Source organism: Crinia signifera, chromosome 8 (assembly GCF_055691185.1).
Source record: "Crinia signifera chromosome 8, ASM5569118v1, whole genome shotgun sequence".
Lineage (NCBI taxonomy): Eukaryota > Metazoa > Chordata > Amphibia > Anura > Myobatrachidae > Crinia > Crinia signifera.
In genome coordinates, this window is record NC_139224.1 from 121,663,025 (window position 1) to 121,681,835 (window position 18,811).

Below are 18,811 nucleotides of genomic sequence, written 5' to 3' on the forward strand. Positions count from 1 at the left end.
CGCAACCTTAAGTCCCAGCAAGCCTTTCCCGTATCGGCGGCTTCCCCAGAAATATATTTTAAAAAAAAAGTGGAGGAAACCACCGATACCGGGGGAACACATACCCAAAAATAAAAATCCCACTACCAAAATACATTTTCTCTGCACCTTACAAGACCGCACACCACTATCAGCAAGCTGCACATCTAAAAGGTTTTCAGGAGAAAGCTGCAATTTGATTAGCACTAGCAGCTGGAAGGCCCCAATAGCAGGTGCACTATAGTGTATGCTGTAATCTAGAAGTACCCTTTGTACTATATATGCCTGGCCAGACCCCATTACTAAGGATCATCCACTATAGTAGTAGGTACTAGCAGTTAACTCTTCCATTAATGTGTATGAATAGGAAAGTTGAATCAGTGTCATAATAAATAGTTTTTAAGTATAAGATCTAAACCTTATGTATTTATTTTGTTCTATACTGGGCAGTATATTGTTATTACAAGACCAATAAATGTATGTAAATTTACCTACTCCCTTGCTCAGTTTGTATATACTTTATCCAATTACTTAATGAATTTCCTCCATTCCCCACCACAGACAAGACTGGTCAGTGATCCCCTGCTGCTGCTTTTCAGTAGTGCGTTTCCAGGGCCCGCATGACACCCCCCACATGTTGCTCTTATTTACAAGCAGTTCTTCAGACTCCGAGTGCTGCTTATTGAGAGCTGGCGAGTCTCACTGCAATCTGCCAATCATTTCTTACAGCTCAGAATCCCCAGGGCCAGGGAGTGCCCTCGTTGCCAGAAGTGTGCCCCCCTATGGATATCTGCCTGCTGGAGGAACTGACGGCAGAAAAGGCTTATTGGCTGGACAGGACAGGTAGTATCACTGGGATGGGGGCAAAGCAGTCTGATCACTCCTCAGATCTCTAAGCCAGTGATGCGAGTCTTAAGTAACAGACAATTCAACTGATTTTTCTGACTTCTTTGGATTTTTTGACTGAAAGATTAGAGGAGTCATCAGCCTGAAAGCCAGCAACAAAGTTGCAACACCATGCCGCGGTGGTCAGTACCCACTTTGTAGTCACTACCCTAAACCAACAATGTTACATGGTCAATATTTCACACGTCTACGTTTATGTTGACACAATAGCCATGTCGATATTCTGTTGTTGACATTGTCAAGTCAACAATACTGAGCCACAATTCCAAACATTTAAATGAGCTAAGAATATACATGATCTTCGCATATTCATAGTTTTTATAATATTGAACACACAATACGGTTAAAAAAAACATGAAAGTTTTATTGCTTGAAGAATACAGCATATGAGAAGGGAAGAAAAAAAAAAAACAGTTAAAGGAAAAAAAAAAATTCACAAAATACCAACCATCACATAACACAAACACTTAATGCAGCAACGTTATCCTAAACACTGCACACTGAAAGTCAGGTTTGTGATATATAGTTCTGTGGTTATAGTGAAAGGCTTTCAGTTCAAGTGAAAATGTCTGGGCATTAGAATGCAAATCAGAAACGGCAACACTGCATGTTGGAATTATTCCGCCTATACTTGATGTAACTATCTTTGGTTAATGAAATCTCATGCTCCAAAAAAAAAAAAAAAAAAAAAAAAATATTTTGAAGATGTCCCATCTTTACCAACAATTCTCCAGCAGTACCCAAGTAAAAGAAGTTCAAATTTATGCAATAAAATCCATCATCTTACTTTGATTAATTTGGTTATTGGCAGTCTTCTTAATGAAAACCTTCTCCGTTGGATCAATTGCAACAATCACAAAATATGAGAACATTGTTTGTAAACTAGCCAAGGTTAGGTCTGCCTATATTTGCCCTATGTCTAGTAATAACTTCATTACTTTTAGCCTACGCTACTAGCACTAAATCACTTATACCTGCTTGTCTCCAATTATTAGCTCGCTCGGACCAAAAATAAAAAAAAATTGTTTCATGGATGCAAGACATTGCAGGAAAAATATGAAGCATCAAGCAGCACCGATATAATGTATGACACTCAATCCCGGGGCTATTTTACTCATAATTTGCAGGAGACAGTTCTTAATTGGGTCTTTCACTAAGGAGAGTGAAACACAAAAGCCCAAAAAACTGTTAAGAGCTAAAGAAGCTAAAGAGAGGAGAAATGAGTTTGCTATAAAACTTCAACTAAAACCATGTAAAGTGTGCAATATTTACATAAAAGGCTTGACATTTGTCAATCAAAATCAGGCTCTAGAAATAACCTGGTTTACAACATATTTTCCCCAACTATCAACCTTGTGAGCCGCAAAACCAGTTCACATGATGAATATAACACGTTGCGCTTTCAAGCTATATAGATTCCTATGTGTTAAGAAGTAAAGAGAAAAGAAAAGTAGTTTACACCAAGGGAATTACTAGCTTTCACCCTCCATTTTATTTATGGAGAATAGTATATACACTGTCCGTAGCATAACGTAGATTATAGTTACAGGAAACGAGAAGGTCTTCTTAGACGATAGTCTAGGCTTCTAGTGTAGTCAAACAGGGAATGATTGTGTCGGACTGGTCAGGTTTATAAATGTTCCCAGTAACACGTAACATTTGTTAATTGTATGAAGAAACACAAGTAAATCACATAACTAAATATGCTCTATATAAAACTTGTATTTTTTAAATGGAGACAAATGTTAAGTTAGAAATGGCATGAGATTTTCCTGGTTACAAGATGGAGGCTAAAACCCAGTAAACGTCACATGATAGGAAATATATGCCACAAACTGAGAGGGCAAAAAGAACAGGTGAATGCGAACGCCCTCAGATTTGGACTGGAGTGATTCATAATAAAACTTTCTTTACAAGGGTTTTAGGATATATGTATATTTTACTTTACATGATCATAGTCAGAATGGCCATCCATTTATTGATGTAGCAAATATCACTCTTATGTTCTATCGTGCAAAAATTGTAACCAATGTCCAAATCAAGTAAAAAGCGGCATCACTGATGAAACTTTACACTGACAACATTTTTCCCCCCCTTTTTCAACATCCCAAAAAAAAGCACTCTGTACTTCATCAAGCAAAATATTCACAAACAGCACAGTTTTAAGAGTGTAACAGTGGTGCAGGAGATTACCCAATAAAAAAAAGGGGAAAAACAATACACAAAATACGCCACTTATGCGTACACTCCAGAGTTTGACATGGTCAGCGCAGACTTAATTTGGACAACTCACTGATACTATAAGGATTTCATGGGGTGTTTATTTGTAGGTATTACACTTTTTAAAACACACACAAAACAAACAAAAAACCCCCACCATAACAGAGGTTGAAGATGACTAGTGCCAACTCAAACACGAGTGATTAAAGGTGCACTCTGACAACCAGGCTTTAATGTCTGAATGTACATTAGCAGAACACTGTACATTATTTTCTCATAATCATTGTCCTTTGACACCCTCCTATAAAATGTAGCGCTCAACTATAGATTGCCAGCTCAGCCTTATAAAACAAGACACATACAGAAGATACAGCGGTCAACTGGAATCAGGCTGGATACCTATATATCTGGATGCATATACTGTATATCATTCAGATAGGCAATATCCTAATGCAGCCATGTACCAACTATTCACATTGCTACAGTTTCCTTTGTGCTGAATTCTAAAGTATTAATATACACCTCTTCATCGTCTTCCTGCCAGACCAACAAATGTCCCTCACCAACCCAAAAATTAAAAGATTCCTAAGATTTCAGTTTGTGTTTTTTCTTTTTTTTTAAGCTTAGTTAAAAGGGAAATGCAAATAGGTTTTTTTAGAGCTTCTGTATAAATCTCTCTTGTAGTTTGGGAGCTTCTGTATAAATCTCTCTTGTAGTTTGGTTTAACACTGCTTATTTTTTTTTTTTATCAAGTAAATGACTCGCTAATATAAAAGTTTTCATAAAGACCATTAAAAATTCTCTATTGATAGGATACTGAACCATAAGTGTTGACAGTGCAAAAAGGATGTTTTTACATGTATATAGCATACAACAGTTGAGACTTTACAGACATCCCTAGAATACCAATTGACCAGTCCACCAAAAGGCTTAAAAACAAAAAAAATATATATATTTTCCTTTAAACAGGTAAGCATTTTGTTTCTTTTTTTCCCCCCGGTTCTCACGGTGCAGGCAAAAATCTATTAAGAAGTTAGACAGAAAAGCCAGCGGGGGAAGATTCATATGTCGTCATCTTCCTCGTCCTGAGAGGAACCTGTCTGGTTGGTTGCGCTGGCTGAGGCGGCTGCAAGCTGGGCTTGCTGAGCAGCCTGCTGCATCTGTAGCCATTCCTGCTGGGCTAGCTCTGCTTGCTGCTGTCTGGCCTAGAAGAAATAAAAGCAGAGGGTGGCTTAAAAAAAATATATATTGAAGCAATAAAAGATAAATGCAAAGAAAAAAAAAAAACAAAAAACACATAGATAGACTGAAGGTAATGTTCATGCTAGGCTGTTTTAGAGGGGCGCTGCACCCTGCGTGAATTTTAAAAAGGCAAAATGCACCCTGCCCCTCTAACAGCGCTCTGCTTGAACAGCCTGTTCCCACTGATGCACATGGGGAAGCCTAGCGCCGCCGTAGATGCCAGAGCATCCCCTGCAGTGACGTCAGCGGGGGCCGGGCGCACCCCCTTTATGCTACCCCCGTGCAGCACCGCCCTGCCCCTAGAAGGAATACTACTGAAGGTATTTAAATCTAAATTTGATGTAGGGTTTAGAGCTGTTTAACCCTTTGAGTGCCAACATTGCTGTGAGCGACCCTCCAAATATCTACTAAAAATGCTAGCATCGCTCACAGCGACTGTTCTTTACGTTTAATTAAATACAAACACAGCCAGGTCAATTAACTGAAGTTCAGTTAAATATTTCACCCCAAAAAAAGAACATTTGCTGTGAGAGGTTTGTGTGGCAATTTTTACACCTATTGTGACAAATTCCCTTGGCACTCAAAGGGTTAATATGCACGCCCCTCTTTTTTTTCCCCAAGGGACCAAAAGTTTCATGGACAGGTCTGAGCTGTTCTTTATTCATTAAGCAGGCAAAATGAATAACGTTGATTCCAAGTGTGGCATTTGCCTTTGGAAGCTGTTGCTGTGAACGGACAACATGGAGTCAAAGTATCTCTCAATGCAAGTGAAACTGGTCACCCTGTTTCCACCAGAGAGAGATAGTGGAAATCTTAGGAGTCACTAAAAACAGTTTGGTGAGAACACGAACAACACAAAGTCCAGCATGTCCAAGGAAGACAACAGTGGTGTAAAGTTATAGGTTCCTTTCCAAGGGCTGAGAACAGAGCAGTCGGCACCAGCAGCTGATCGCACCAAACGGAGCAACAATTGAATAGCTCCGTTGGGTGTCATCTAGTGGCTGCCAGATGCAAAAAACAATTGTACACTGCCCTTGGAGAAGCGTTGAATGGCAGATGGAACCATCTTCCTGCACATTTTCTGAGTAGATGTTACATGCTGGATGTAATCAAGTACAGAAAAAAGGACAATTAAATATTTACTTTTGCAAATAACTCTTGTTGCTGCCGTAGAAGCTCTTCTTCGGGAATGCCAAGGTTTTCCAGGCGAGAACTTGCCTTCCTCCTTTTTAATGCTACAGTTTTGCACTCTTGAAGGACTTCTTTTACTTCACTGATGTATGAACTAAAACCCAAACTTTCTAGTGCTGGGGAGAAAAAACAAACAAAAATAAAGCTTGTTCTTTGTAAAGTTATTGTTTTAATAAAACACAAAATACCTAGCAACAAAATAGTCAACATTCAAGGTAATCTAACAAATGGAATATGGGAAATGAAATGTAAAGTAAAACCGGTACTCTTTACCTAGCACGGCGCCCACGATCTTGATCGTGGGCATCGTGAGGTAAAAAATCGTGTCGGTCGCGTCGTATGCGGGCTAAACATGCCCGCACGCGACGCGATGCTCACGATTTCCCATTGAAACCCATGTTAAACATGGACATCGTGTCGGTCGCGTCGCGGCCGGCTATAAATGTGCACACGATGCCCACGATTTGCCATAGGAATTAATGTTAAAAGACCCGATGGACACGATTTTAATGTTAAATGGCTCAATGGACCCGATTTTAGCATAGGAAACAATGTTAAATGGGAAAAATTGGGGGGGCCATTTCTGAGTTCAGGGTAAGTCTTTGGGCTCTAAGGCCCATTTAACATTGTTTCCTATGCTAAAATCGGGTCCATTGAGCCATTTAACATTAAAATCGTGTCCATCGGGTCTTTTAACATTAATTCCTATGGCAAATCGTGGGCATCGCGTCGGGGCCATCGTGTGCACATTTATAGCCGGCCGCGACGCGACCGACACGATGTCCATGTTTAACATGGGTTTCAATGGGAAATCGTGAGCATCGCGTCGGTCGCGTCGCGGGCACACATAAATGTACCCGCGATGCCCGCGATGGGCGCCGTGTTAGGTAAAGAGTACCGTAAAACCTTTATAACCAACAGTTATTGGGCATAAAACGATACCTTAGGGGGAATTGAATTATTTTTGCCGATTGCAACAGCATTAGGCGCTGTTCAATTATTTTTACCAATGGGCGTGACTGCAGGATTTTGGCTTGGTACCTTCCTAGGTGGAAAGCAAAAATTGGCAAAAAGGTGCTGGATTTGGGCTTTGAAATTGCAGTTTTGACCAGATAGCCAAGAATTTAGGCATGTTAAGCCACATTGCAGTCTATTTGGGCACGAAAAAAATAAATCCCATTTACATGAGAAATAAGCGCAACTGGGTGACTGATAAATGAATTCCCACACAGCGTAATACACCATACAGAGCTTGATGAAACAGGATGACCGTAGTTTTCAGTAAAATTTGCCTCACATTCACACTGTAGTGAAACACCAAAGTATACCGCAGATGTTGGGCTGAGATTTCCACCACACAGAAATTAGTTCTACACATACAGTTACAGAAGAAAAACACCAGAACTCCGCATGAGAAAGCCACAGCATCAGAGAACTTATGCTGTGTACACACGGTCCGATTTCCTTTCCGATGTTGACGATATAGTCAACATCGGATGCAGATCGCAAGGGTTTTAACCCTTGCGATCCCGATCCGATTTGCGTTCACGTATCAGAAGCCAGAAAGTCTTGGCTGCCTTGTCTATATAGTGCAGATCAGTCAAGATAGGATGCAAATCGGATGTGCCTTAAGATCCTATCTGATCAGATCGTGGATAGGATCTTAAGGCACATCTAACGTGTGTACACACCATTACACAGATTCAGACTACAATTACTGCACATTAAATTGTGAGCTCTGTAGTCTATATCACAGGCCCGCAAAGTCGGTCCTCAGGACCCCACACAGTGCATGTTTTGCAGTGTCCTCACAGAATGAAATAATTAGCTCCACCTGCGGATGTTTTAAGATGTTCCAGTCAGTAATTACATACCCTCCAACTGTATAGAATTGGCCAGTACAGTACTGTTTTTTAACAGTCTGTACCGGCAAATTATAATTGTACCGAATGTACCGCTTTTCCCCGCGGCGGTCAGTTATTACTCAATCATAATCAAAATCCTCCTGGCTCAGCTCTGAGTTGCCTGATAGTGCTGCGCTGGCTCTCTCCCGTTCCCAAGAGTGCATTACGGGTCCAGTCCCGTGTGCCATGCCGTCACGGGCCGGCACCCTGCTCATGGTAGAGGACATTGACTCAGTCTCCGCATGCGCAGACTGTAACTGTGGACACGATCCTGCGCTACATGAGGGCTTAGCCTTAGAGGGATGTGGTGGCCAGCCCCGGCGGCGGGCACATGTGAAGGGGAATGATTATCTTTGCCATCGGAGCCTGCCACTTCCACATCAGACTCCGAGCAAGTCAGTGCAGCAAGTAGGTGGCTCAGGCTGCAGTTTGAATAATAAAATGTATTATCTCCTCACTTGCCCAGTCTTCATCGTGTGACATATGTGCACCTGCTGCCAGGCCTGCAGCTCATGTCACATGGTGGCTTGGTGGGCTGCTGGCATATTAAATAAGTATATTTAATATACTTATTTATTAAATAAGTATATTAAATATACTTATTTAATATGCCAGCAGCCCACCAAGCCACCACGTGACATGAGCTGCATGATACGTGTAGTAGTTGGTGCACAGTACATATTCGGAAAGGGGACATGGTTACACCCCTTTTTGCCCATGACCACGCCCCTTTGTTCATAGCCATGCCCCCTTCCTGAATGTGTACCGATTTCTTATCATGAAATGTTGGAGGGTATGTAATGAGTGCACCTGACTGGTGACCTGGAAAACGTGAACAGTGTGGGGTCCAGCGGATGAGAATCACTAGCTCTGGACAATTTGATTTTTCACAATGTTATGTAAAAAGTACTCAGTCAGTGTATGCAGATACATCTAAATCACATGAATGTCATTGACAACACAAAGCTAGTAGTTCACCTTGGCATTCATCACCCCATGTAATATTTTACCAGCAAAAACAATCAATGCCCTGCAACATGACTCTTGGAAGGCACTAAACAACAATTATCGTTTTTTTTATTTGATGCCATAAGGATCCTGCAGCACCTAACAATACAGGATGTTCTTCCCTGGGACAGACAGGATCTTCCTCCAACAAGACAATGCAACATGTCACACACCTAGAAATGTCTGACAGACTTCAAAGTACTTTCCTAATTCTACAGACATGAACACATTCAAGCATCTGTGGAAACACCTTAATGTCTGTTGTATAGATCCTCCACCATGCACCCTCCAGCAGCATGGCTTAAGAAACCTGTGCCAACCTACCAGCGCCTTATTGAGTCATTCCCTGCCCGTCTAGCTGTTGTCTGGGCTGCACATGGCAGTTATGGCTATTAGCTGGTGGTCATAATGTGACTCAACTGTGTATATAGCAGATACAGACTGATCAGTCAGAGCCTTTAAAATACTAGTATCTCTTTAAAATAAATCAGATACAGAAGCTTGTGAGAGTAGACACTATTCTGGTTTGCCGCAAAGACCGAAACCAGACACGTTTTCACTAAAAGTGAAAAAGTTCAAATACTCCCAACTATTCTAAACAAAGTGAACATGGTCTTGTTACATTAAACCGCCAGCATACTTAAGAGACCAATTAGTGGTATGTAACAGGAATAAGCTGGATCTGCAGGCAAATTGTGTCACTATCAATTATGAGGAACATTCGGACACAGACTTTATAATTGGAAATAGACTTACTACATTTAGTAGCTTTACATTTCACAGTGGCCAAGTAGTTATTGCTTTCCACAACATAAAAACATCTGCAATCTCAAAATTAAGGTGTTCTTGTTTACCAATCTAAGAGTGAACATAACTTTGCTAAAATATATTTATATATACACACACACACACACACACACACACACAGAATTCAGACCAGAAAGCATTTCATGCCATAGTCTAAGGCACCAGAATACTGACATTAAATAGGTCTTTATTATGAATTCTGCTTATGATCAGAACATCTACATGCCACCAGAGGGCACTGCCAGCAGGAATTCAGTTATGCTGTTGTACAGGTACACATTTTGGTGGTGCCAACATTTATTCTTGCAGTCCCCTTCTCCCGAGCTGGCAAAAAGAAATGCAAGAAAGTGATCCTTTTGGGCACCTACACTGCACTTCCTGATGGTCCTGTTTAGCCATTTGCTAAGGCTAAAACTTGGCTGTCTGGATGCATGCAGTGCATATATTAGAAAATAAAATATTGCATCTCAAACAGTCACTTTGGACAGGAAATTAGGGGCATATAAAATGAATTGAATTTGAAAACGGGTAATTTATTAACAGGTCTATTGATAATTTGAGAAATGTTAGCTGGTCTATGAACACATGACAGAAAAAAACCCACAAAAAAAACAACAAAAAACAAACATGTATTGAACTTTTTCTTTTTAAAGAACCACAAGACTTTCAAGAGTTACACTATAAGATTTTATGAGTAGGGACCCTAACATTTCTTGGTACTGACCCTGCACTATGGCAGGTATTCAATGGGGCCAGCGAGGGGGGTTAAACAGCGAGGATTACAGAAAACCAGCGAGCTTCGCTGTTTAACCCCCTCACCTGCCGCTCGCTCTATTCAATGTTCTGGGGAAATCCTCGCCGTCACAGGACGGCGAGAATTCCCCAAAACAGTGAGAAAACCCGCTGTATTTAGCCGCGAGTCTCGCTGCTTCTGGAACCGCATACGCCAATTCCCTCCTCGCTCAGAAATGGAGCGAAGGGGAATTGGCATATGAGGGGGCTGCGTTGAATACTGACAGGGTGAGTGGTGACAGCGAGCAGGAACTCTGCTCGCTGTCGCCGCTCACCCACAGCATTTAATAACCCCGAACTGTTTGAGCTCCATTGCCCCTCCCACTCTATAGCTCTGGCCCTTTCTGTCCATAATTAACAGGGTACTGATGCGGTTAATTATAGTCAGTCATTACTCACCTCGTATTTTGTATTGAGCGTATTAATTCCTGCACAGCCTAATAGAAATTTGGATGCACTAAATAAATTGTGTATGGCCCCCTCTCACTTACTGTATGTAATTGGCAGGGAGGGGGGGGGGGGGGGGGAGAGATTTGTTAGTGGAATATAAACTGTCAATTTTAAACTGAAGAACAGATTTTGGATTTGTGTGTATTCTACCCACTATGTAATATTATCAGGCTACTGCTGGACCTGAACACATCCAACGGGCTACCGACGGCAGCCATGCATCCAATGGGCTACTAAAAGGCCACACCCCCTTTCCTATACTTTCAATGGACAGTTGGAGACCTAGATACACAGTACAATAAGCCATTTCTGCCCATTAAAAATAGTACTGCCTTGGCCACAACGGTACAGTTGGAGGTTCTGCTATTCCGGCGTTTTATTACCATTTGTTTCCAATTGTAAAGCACAACACATAACATTAAAGAGACTGCAATATTGGCGAGGGGTGGACACTTACCCTGGATGACATGCTCGGGGGAGATGGTTTTCTTCTCAGACTTGTTGCAGATCTCATTGGCCTCCGAGGAGATGAGGTGAATGAACTCGGTGCAGCAGTTCACCACCAGCTCCCGGGCGTCATTGGCTACCCTGACACTGGGCAGAGTCTCTTTGATCATTTTGTTGATGGCAGCACGGGGGATGGTGAGGTCATCATCGTTACCGGAGGAGGAGGCCATGTCTCCGGGGCGGGAGGAAGGGATGTATAACGGACAAGACGCAGAAAGCAATAAAACCAAAGCAGCGGAATCCACGGGCTACGATAAAACCCCGATGAGAGGGGACCGGGCCGGCTCCCTGCTCCACCTCACAGCATCCTCAGCGCCCCGCACACCACGCCGGGGCGGGCGCTTTGTATTAAAACGGGTGAGGAAAGTAGACCGGTTGCGTGCACATCCCGGGATGGCGGGGGGAACGATCGGGGCGGAGGAGAGCCACCTTCTCCCGCCGGAAGCGGCGTCTGAGGGGAGCACGGCGCACTGCCTTCCACTTCCGGGAGCGCGGCGACGTCCAAGTTACCATGGCTGTGCCGCGCTGGCGCATCATGACGTCACACGCTGCACGCACATGATTGGCGGACAGCTGTTTATTGTTAAAGGGACATTAGCATACATCTGTTCAAAGCAAGTCATTAAGGCAGAATGGTACACAATGCACTCAGCATCGCGGCTGAATTAATTAGATCACTTCTGCCGCGTCAAAAAGCACATTTCTTGTATAGTTATTAGGATTGACGTTAGGAACATGTGACTCCCCTGGGGTAGCAAATCCAAACTTTTTCAGAACATCATTGCGTATTCACAACATTTGATTATTTACCCTCCCAGGTTATTGACTTACTGTTGCCAATAGATGTCCACCTGGATAGTATCAGGGTCCCATGTCCTGAATTCGAGGCATGATTGTCCTTCACCATGATTTATTTGTTCCATTTAAAATTATACTTTTATCTAATTGTATGGAGTTTTAGTATAGTATGGAGTTTTAGTATAGTCTCTCCATGTATGTGTGGGTTTCCTGTGGGTTCTCTGGTTTCTACCCTCATTGCAAATATAAGAGCTATTGTGTCCATTCACACGGGACGGCCACGGCCCGGCCGCACGGCTGTAGCCGGACCCCGCCCCTGGAAGGGACAGCTGCCGGGCTGTGGCCATCCCCTCCATGATAATCTAATGTGTGCGGCATGGCTCCCTGGCCGAGCGGGTTTTCGCCATCCGGCAGGAGCCGGAGTGTGTGAAACCAGCCTCTGACAGGCACCCACCAGAAGGGACACTACAAGCTCTGTTTGATGAATGGAGCCTGTTTGGTCGGGCATTCAAGGATCCATTCCTGTTCTGGGTTTTACCCATTCACTCATACACTGGTAGGTTAATTGGCTCTTGACAAAATTAACCCTAGTGTTTGTACATGTGGCATGGAATATAGATTGTAAACTCTATTGCAGGCATTCCTAACCTCGGTCCTTCAGGCACACACTTAACAGTGCAGGTTTTAGTGATATCCAGGCTTGAGCACAGGTGACTTAATTAGTTTCTGAGTGATTCTGATTAAACCATCTGTGCTGAAACCTGGATATCACTAAAACCTGCACTGTTGGTGTGCCTTGAGGACCATGGTTGGGAATGCCTGCTCTATTGGGACAGGGTCTAATGTGAATGGGCAGGCCCCATTCTGCAATTTTGGATCATGTGGTATGGAGCTACTAATAATATTGGTGTGATGTAGATTTACTCTGGAGCTGACACTAAATAGTATATTATCTGGGTGTGGGTAAAATAACAATACTACATTTTCAAACACAACTAGGGTGACCAACTCATCCCTTTAATCCGGGACACATATTAATTACACAGGTTCTGTGGCTGGCTTTCACCTGGTTTTAAACTGCCACACCTCAAGACTCCATTTCACCTGGTTTTAAACTGTTAATATGTGTCCCGAATTAAAGGCATGAGTTGGTCACCCTAAACACAACATAAGCTGCCTCCAAACTAAATTTACACAGAATCACCAGGATTTCACCAGATCCACAGTAACTTCAAAGAATATTACCACAAAAACAGCTGGATCAACACTAAATTCACAAAACACACCCATTTCTCCCAAGACTTCCTGGATCCAGACAGAATACGCAAAGCCTCACTTGAATCTTTCCACTTTTGCAATAAACATACATACACCAGAATTTCACCAGACCCACAGTAAATTTACACAATCACATCCAATAACACATTAAATGGTACTTCCTCATCTTTACGGCCACAGCTTATGCTACGTAACTTACTTAGCATAACCTGCACTACCCTGGGTCCACGCCACCATCTATTACCTTTAATTAAGTTGTGGCAAGTAATTTCGAGAATAACATGGGTCCTTTTTCTGTGTAAAAGGGCACACCCAGGTAGTAAATCCCGTGTCCTCAACCCTGGAATCTCGATCTGTTATACCCGTGTTCTCTGGGGAGAGAACACTGGCGATGACTAGATATTTCAAGCATGCTTGGGATATCCAGTCCAGTGATCGCCTTCGCCGGGGGCCATACAAACAGAGCGCTCCGTGCTTCATTTATGAAAAGTATGATTTTTTTTTTTTTTTTTGTGTTTATTGGAGGAGATAAAAAACAATAGCATACATGGTATAGAACATAAATACAACATAATAATAAAACAGGCAGTATTACTGCTATTATATCATAGTGATATAAAACGTTGCAAGTGGTGATAAAAGATTAGTAAAAAAAATATGAAAAAAATATATATATATATCTATCTAAAAACAAGGGTTTAATAGAATATAGACTTGCACAATTGGGGAGAAGGTAAAGTAGACTCTTTTTGTGGGGCACTCTTTGTTCCTGATTTCTGATTTAAAACTTAGCTTTTAATATTTTATATTAAGATAGGGCGGACAGTGTATGTCCGCCCTATCTTAACCCCTTCCCGACATTTGACGTACATTTACGTCATGGTCGGGAAGTACTTCCCGACACATGGCGTAAATGTACGTCATGGCTTGTAACTGTCACCGCGTCTATAGACGCGGTGACAGTTTCAACATGTCTGCTGTCCCTGACAGCAGACATGTCCCTGCATGCCCAGGGGGGGCTGCGATGCCGCCCCCCCGTCGGCGATCGCTGTGATTGGCTGTTCAGTGTGAACAGCCATTCACAGCGTTTTCTGTGTCACCGGCGAATAACGTTCGCCGGTGACACGCGATCGGAGGTGATTGGTGCTGTAAAGTACAGCACCAATCACCGCGGGGTGTAAGGGTGACACTGGTGTCACCCCACCTCACCCCGCCCGCCCCCAAAGGCCGTGATTGGTTCGTCGGACCGACGGACCAATCACAGCCAAGGAGGGGGATTTAAACTAACGGTGACTGCACTGCAGACGCCATTCCGGTCTGGAATTGCGTGCAGTGCGGTCACCGTGCCTAGCTGCCGCAGTATACTGACCTGAACCGAGCAAAATACTTACCTGATCACTGCTTCATCACTGCTTGTAGTGTGCTGGATGCTTCCTGGATCCTGTTACTACTTGTGACTTCCTGTGTTGTGAACTTGTGCTGCTGCAGTGTAATAGCGATAGATAGAGAGAGATAGAGAGAGATAGTGTCAGAGAGTGCTATATTTTGTGCTGCTGCAGTGTGATATAGTTATAGATAGAGAGATAGAGAGAGAGAGATAGATAGAGAGATAGTGACAGATTGTGCTATATATTTTTTATATAACTGACTGCCGCCCCCCCCTTTTGTGCTGATCAGTATAAATTAACTGATCAGCAACTTTTTGGGGGCGCAGGTTTTTTTTTATATATATATATACCTGTCAGTGCTGCTGCTGCAGTGTCATAGAGTGATAGATAGTGAGAGATAGAGAGATAGTGACAGAGAGTGATAGAGACTGCTATATTTTGTGTCTGCTGCCCCCCTTTTGTGCACCCCAGCAACTTTTTGGGGGTGCAGGGGTTATTTTTCATATATATAACTGTCAGTGCTGCTGCTGCAGTGTCATAGAGTGAGAGATAGTGAGAGATAGAGAGATAGAGAGAGATAGTGACAGAGAGTGATAGAGAGTGCTAAATTTTGTGTCTGCTGCCCCCGCCTTTTGTGCTGATCACTATATCTGAGGTGATCAGCAACTTTTTGGGGGTGCAGAGGTTTTTTTTTTTTATATATACCTGTCAGTTGCTGCCAGTTGCACTGTCAGTTGCACCAAAGGTTGTGCACCTGCTGCCCCTCACTGGTAATCAGTGTCGCATCACTGATCACCTTTTTTTTTTTGTGGGTGCTGTGGGGTCTTTTTTTAATTTTTTTTTTTACACACACTGTGATTTTGTGGGTGTCCTGTGGCCACTGTGCGCTGATCAGTGACGTACATCACTGATCAGCTTTTTCGGCACAGGGTTGATCTATTTTTTTTTTTTGATCAAATTCCTGTTGCCTTTGAGCGCTGTTCAGTGACGGACGTTACTGACCAACATCTGTGCTCAATTTTTGGCGCAGGACCTTTTTTTTTTTTTTTAACCCCTTCAATTTTTTTCTTTTGACCCCTTCAATTTTTTTTTTTTTTAACCCCTTCAATTTTTTTTTTTTGTATAAAGTATTTTTTTTTTCTGCACTACATACACACTACACACTACATACCCCCCGGGTTGAAATAAAGTTTGTACCCCCCCCTACACTATACACGTGTTGAAACATTTCACTACCAGTAACACAAAAATAAAAATGTCATCCCAAATGTCATCCCAAATGTCATCCCAGTCATCCAGAAGAATGTATTCAGCGGAGGAGGCATATGCCATGCTTGCCTCTGACTCTGACACAGCCAGTGATGCAAGCGGGGAATTTGAAGGATTCGTCTTAAGCTCCTCTTCCTCCTCTGGTGATGAGGGACCCCCTCAAAGACGCCCCCGTAGAGCAGCTGAGACCCCCCCCCCCAATAATTGATCTCGTATGGACCCCACCACCAGACAATTTTGAGCCCCAGGTTCCTGAGTTTTTGGCCATGCCAGGAATCCAATTTGATTCCACAGGTCTCAGAGAAATTGACTTTTTCAAATTATTTTTCTCTGATGATTTTATAAATTTAATGGTGGACCAAACTAATTTATATGCCCAGCAGTTTATTGCTCAAAACCCCACGTCATCATTTGCTAGGTGGACCCCTGTAGATGCAGTAGAGATGATGACGTTTTGGGGTCTGGTGTTTCATATGGGCATAGTAAAAAAGCCAGAAATTAGGCAATATTGGAGTACAGATGTTCTGTACAGCACCCCATTTTACCGTATGGCCATGCCCCGGGCTCGATTTGAGACGATCCTTAAATTTTTGCATTACAACGATAATGCACAGTGCCCACCCAGAGATGATCCCACCTTTGACCGGCTATTCAAAGTCAGGCCGGTCATTGATCATTTCAGTGCCAAATTTGAAGAGATGTACATCCCAGATAAATTCATTTGCATAGACGAGTCCCTTATACATTTTAAAGGAAGGGTTAAATTCCGCCAGTACCTTCCCAGTAAGAGGGCAAGGTATGGCATAAAAATGTATAAGCTGTGTGAAAGCACCTCAGGGTACACTCACAGGTTTAGGGTATATGAAGGGAAGGATTCAAGAATTGAACCGCCAGAATGCCCCCCCTCCCTCGTAGGTGTTAGTGGAAAAATTGTCTGGGATTTAGTGCACCCCTTCCTGGATAAAGGTTATCACCTCTATGTGGATAACTTTTACACTAGCATCCCCCTGTTTAAGGCCCTTGGTTCAAGAGGTACAGCAGCTTGCGGTACTGTGCGCAAGAACCAAAGAGGCCTCCCAAAAACGCACATTGCCCAAGTAATGAGAAGGGGTGAAAGCAGGGCACAATCCACCGAAAATATGTTGTTGGTCAAATATAAGGACAAGAGGGATGTCCTTATACTGACAACAATTCACGGAGACAGTACCACCTCCGTCCCTGTACGAGGTACCAGTACCCACACCTCAAAACCTAATTGTATCCTGGATTACAATAGGTACATGGGCGGAGTGGATCTTTCAGATCAGGTACTGAAGCCGTACAGTGCCCTGCGGAAAACAAAAATCTGGTACAAGAAGCTGGCCGTGTATATCATCCAGATGGCACTGTATAACGCTTACGTGCTATTCCGTTCTACCGGCCAGAGGGGGACATTTATGCACTTTCAAGAGGAAGTCATAAAGGGCCTAATATTTGGGAACCAGCAGGCAGAGGGCCCCAGTACTTCTAGTACTGGCCCCCGTATTGTACCAGGGCAGCATTTTCCTGATGAAATCCCCTCCACTGGAAAAAAGGGCAGGACACAAAAAAGGTGCAAAGTTTGCTATAAAAAGGGAATAAGAAAGCAAACTATTTTCCAGTGTGACACTTGCCCCGACAAACCCGGCCTATGTATAAAGGAGTGTTTTAAATTATACCACACATCTATGGATTATTAGGTTCATAATTTCACCGTGCTTCGGGGGTCTTGCTAATGCCACATAGCACCCACCATTCATTCCACCAGAATCTGAGCCGCAAAATCCAAAAATCACTCCTTCCCTTCTGAGTCCTGCCATGCACCCAACTGGTATTTTTTGGTCACATGTGAGGCATTGCCGTACTCGGGAGAAATTGGGGCACAGATTTTGGGGTGCTTTTTCTCCTTCATACCTTCTGAAAATAAAAAATTTTGAGCCAGAACTGCATTTTTGTGTAAAAAAATGTAATTTTTCATTTTCACTGCCCAGTTGTATCAAAATTGGTGAAACCCCTGGGGGTTTGAAATGTACACTTTACCCCTAGATGAATTCCCTGAGGGGTGTAGTTTGCAAAATGGGGTCACTTGTGGGGTGGTTCCACTGTATTGGTGCTTTGGGGGTCTTGCTAATGCGACATAGCACCCACCAACATTCCACCAGAATTTGTGCTGCAAAATCCAAATATCACTCCTTCCCTTCTGAGTCCTGCCACTTTTTGGTCACACATGAGGCATTGCCGTACTCGGGAAAAATTGGGGCACAGATTTTGGGGTGCTTTTTCTCCTTCATACCTTCTGAAAATGAAAAATTTTGAGCCAGAACTGCATTTTTGTGTAAAAAAATGTAATTTTTCATTTTCACTGCCCAGTTGTATCAAAATTGGTGAAACCCCTGGGGGTTTGAAATGTACACTATACCCCTAGATGAATTCCCTGAGGGGTGTAGTTTGCAAAATGGGGTCACTTGTGGGGTGGTTCCACTGTATTGGTGCTTTGGGGGTCTTGCTAATGCGACATAGCACCCACCAACATTCCACCAGAATTTGTGCTGCAAAATCCAAATATCACTCCTTCCCTTCTGAGTCCTGCCACTTTTTGGTCACACATGAGGCATTGCCGTACTCGGGAGAAATTGGGGCACAGATTTTGGGGTGCTTTTTCTCCTTCATACCTTCTGAAAATGAAAAATTTTGAGCCAGAACTGCATTTTTGTGTAAAAAAATGTAATTTTTCATTTTCACTGCCCAGTTGTATCAAAATTGGTGAAACCCCTGGGGGTTTGAAATGTACACTATACCCCTAGATGAATTCCCTGAGGGGTGTAGTTTGCAAAATGGGGTCACTTGTGGGGGGGTTCCACTGTATTGGTGCTTGGGGGGTCTTGGTAATGCGACATAGCACCCACCAAAATTCCACCAGAATCTGAGCTGCAAAATCCAAAAATCACTCCTTCCCTTCTGAGTCCTGCCATGCACCCAAATGGTATTTTTTGGTCACATGTGAGGCATTGCCGT

General features: G+C 43.0%; 1 protein-coding gene across 1 annotated transcript; it reads right to left on the reverse strand.

Annotated features, from left to right (window-relative positions):
• Positions 1–1,267: 1,267 nt before the first annotated feature.
• Positions 1,268–11,553, reverse strand: DR1 (down-regulator of transcription 1). Its single transcript, XM_083157080.1, has 3 exons — positions 10,996–11,553; positions 5,530–5,693; positions 1,268–4,349 (listed from the first exon to the last, which is right to left on the reverse strand). The coding sequence occupies exons 1-3, from the start codon at positions 11,213–11,215 to the stop codon at positions 4,206–4,208; spliced, it is 528 nt and encodes a 175-aa protein (XP_083013206.1). The 5' UTR covers positions 11,216–11,553; the 3' UTR covers positions 1,268–4,205.
• Positions 11,554–18,811: the final 7,258 nt, after the last annotated feature.

Coding starts and splice junctions, on each gene's coding strand:
- DR1 (XM_083157080.1), bottom strand. CDS start 11,215: ATGGCCTCCTCCTCCGGTAACGATGATGACCTCACCATCCCCCGTGCT. Junction 5,694..10,995: donor CCCCGAGCATGTCATCCAGG/GTAAGTGTCCAC, acceptor TTTTCTCCCCAG/CACTAGAAAGTTTGGGTTTT. Junction 4,350..5,529: donor AACAAGAGTTATTTGCAAAA/GTAAATATTTAA, acceptor TATTTCTTCTAG/GCCAGACAGCAGCAAGCAGA.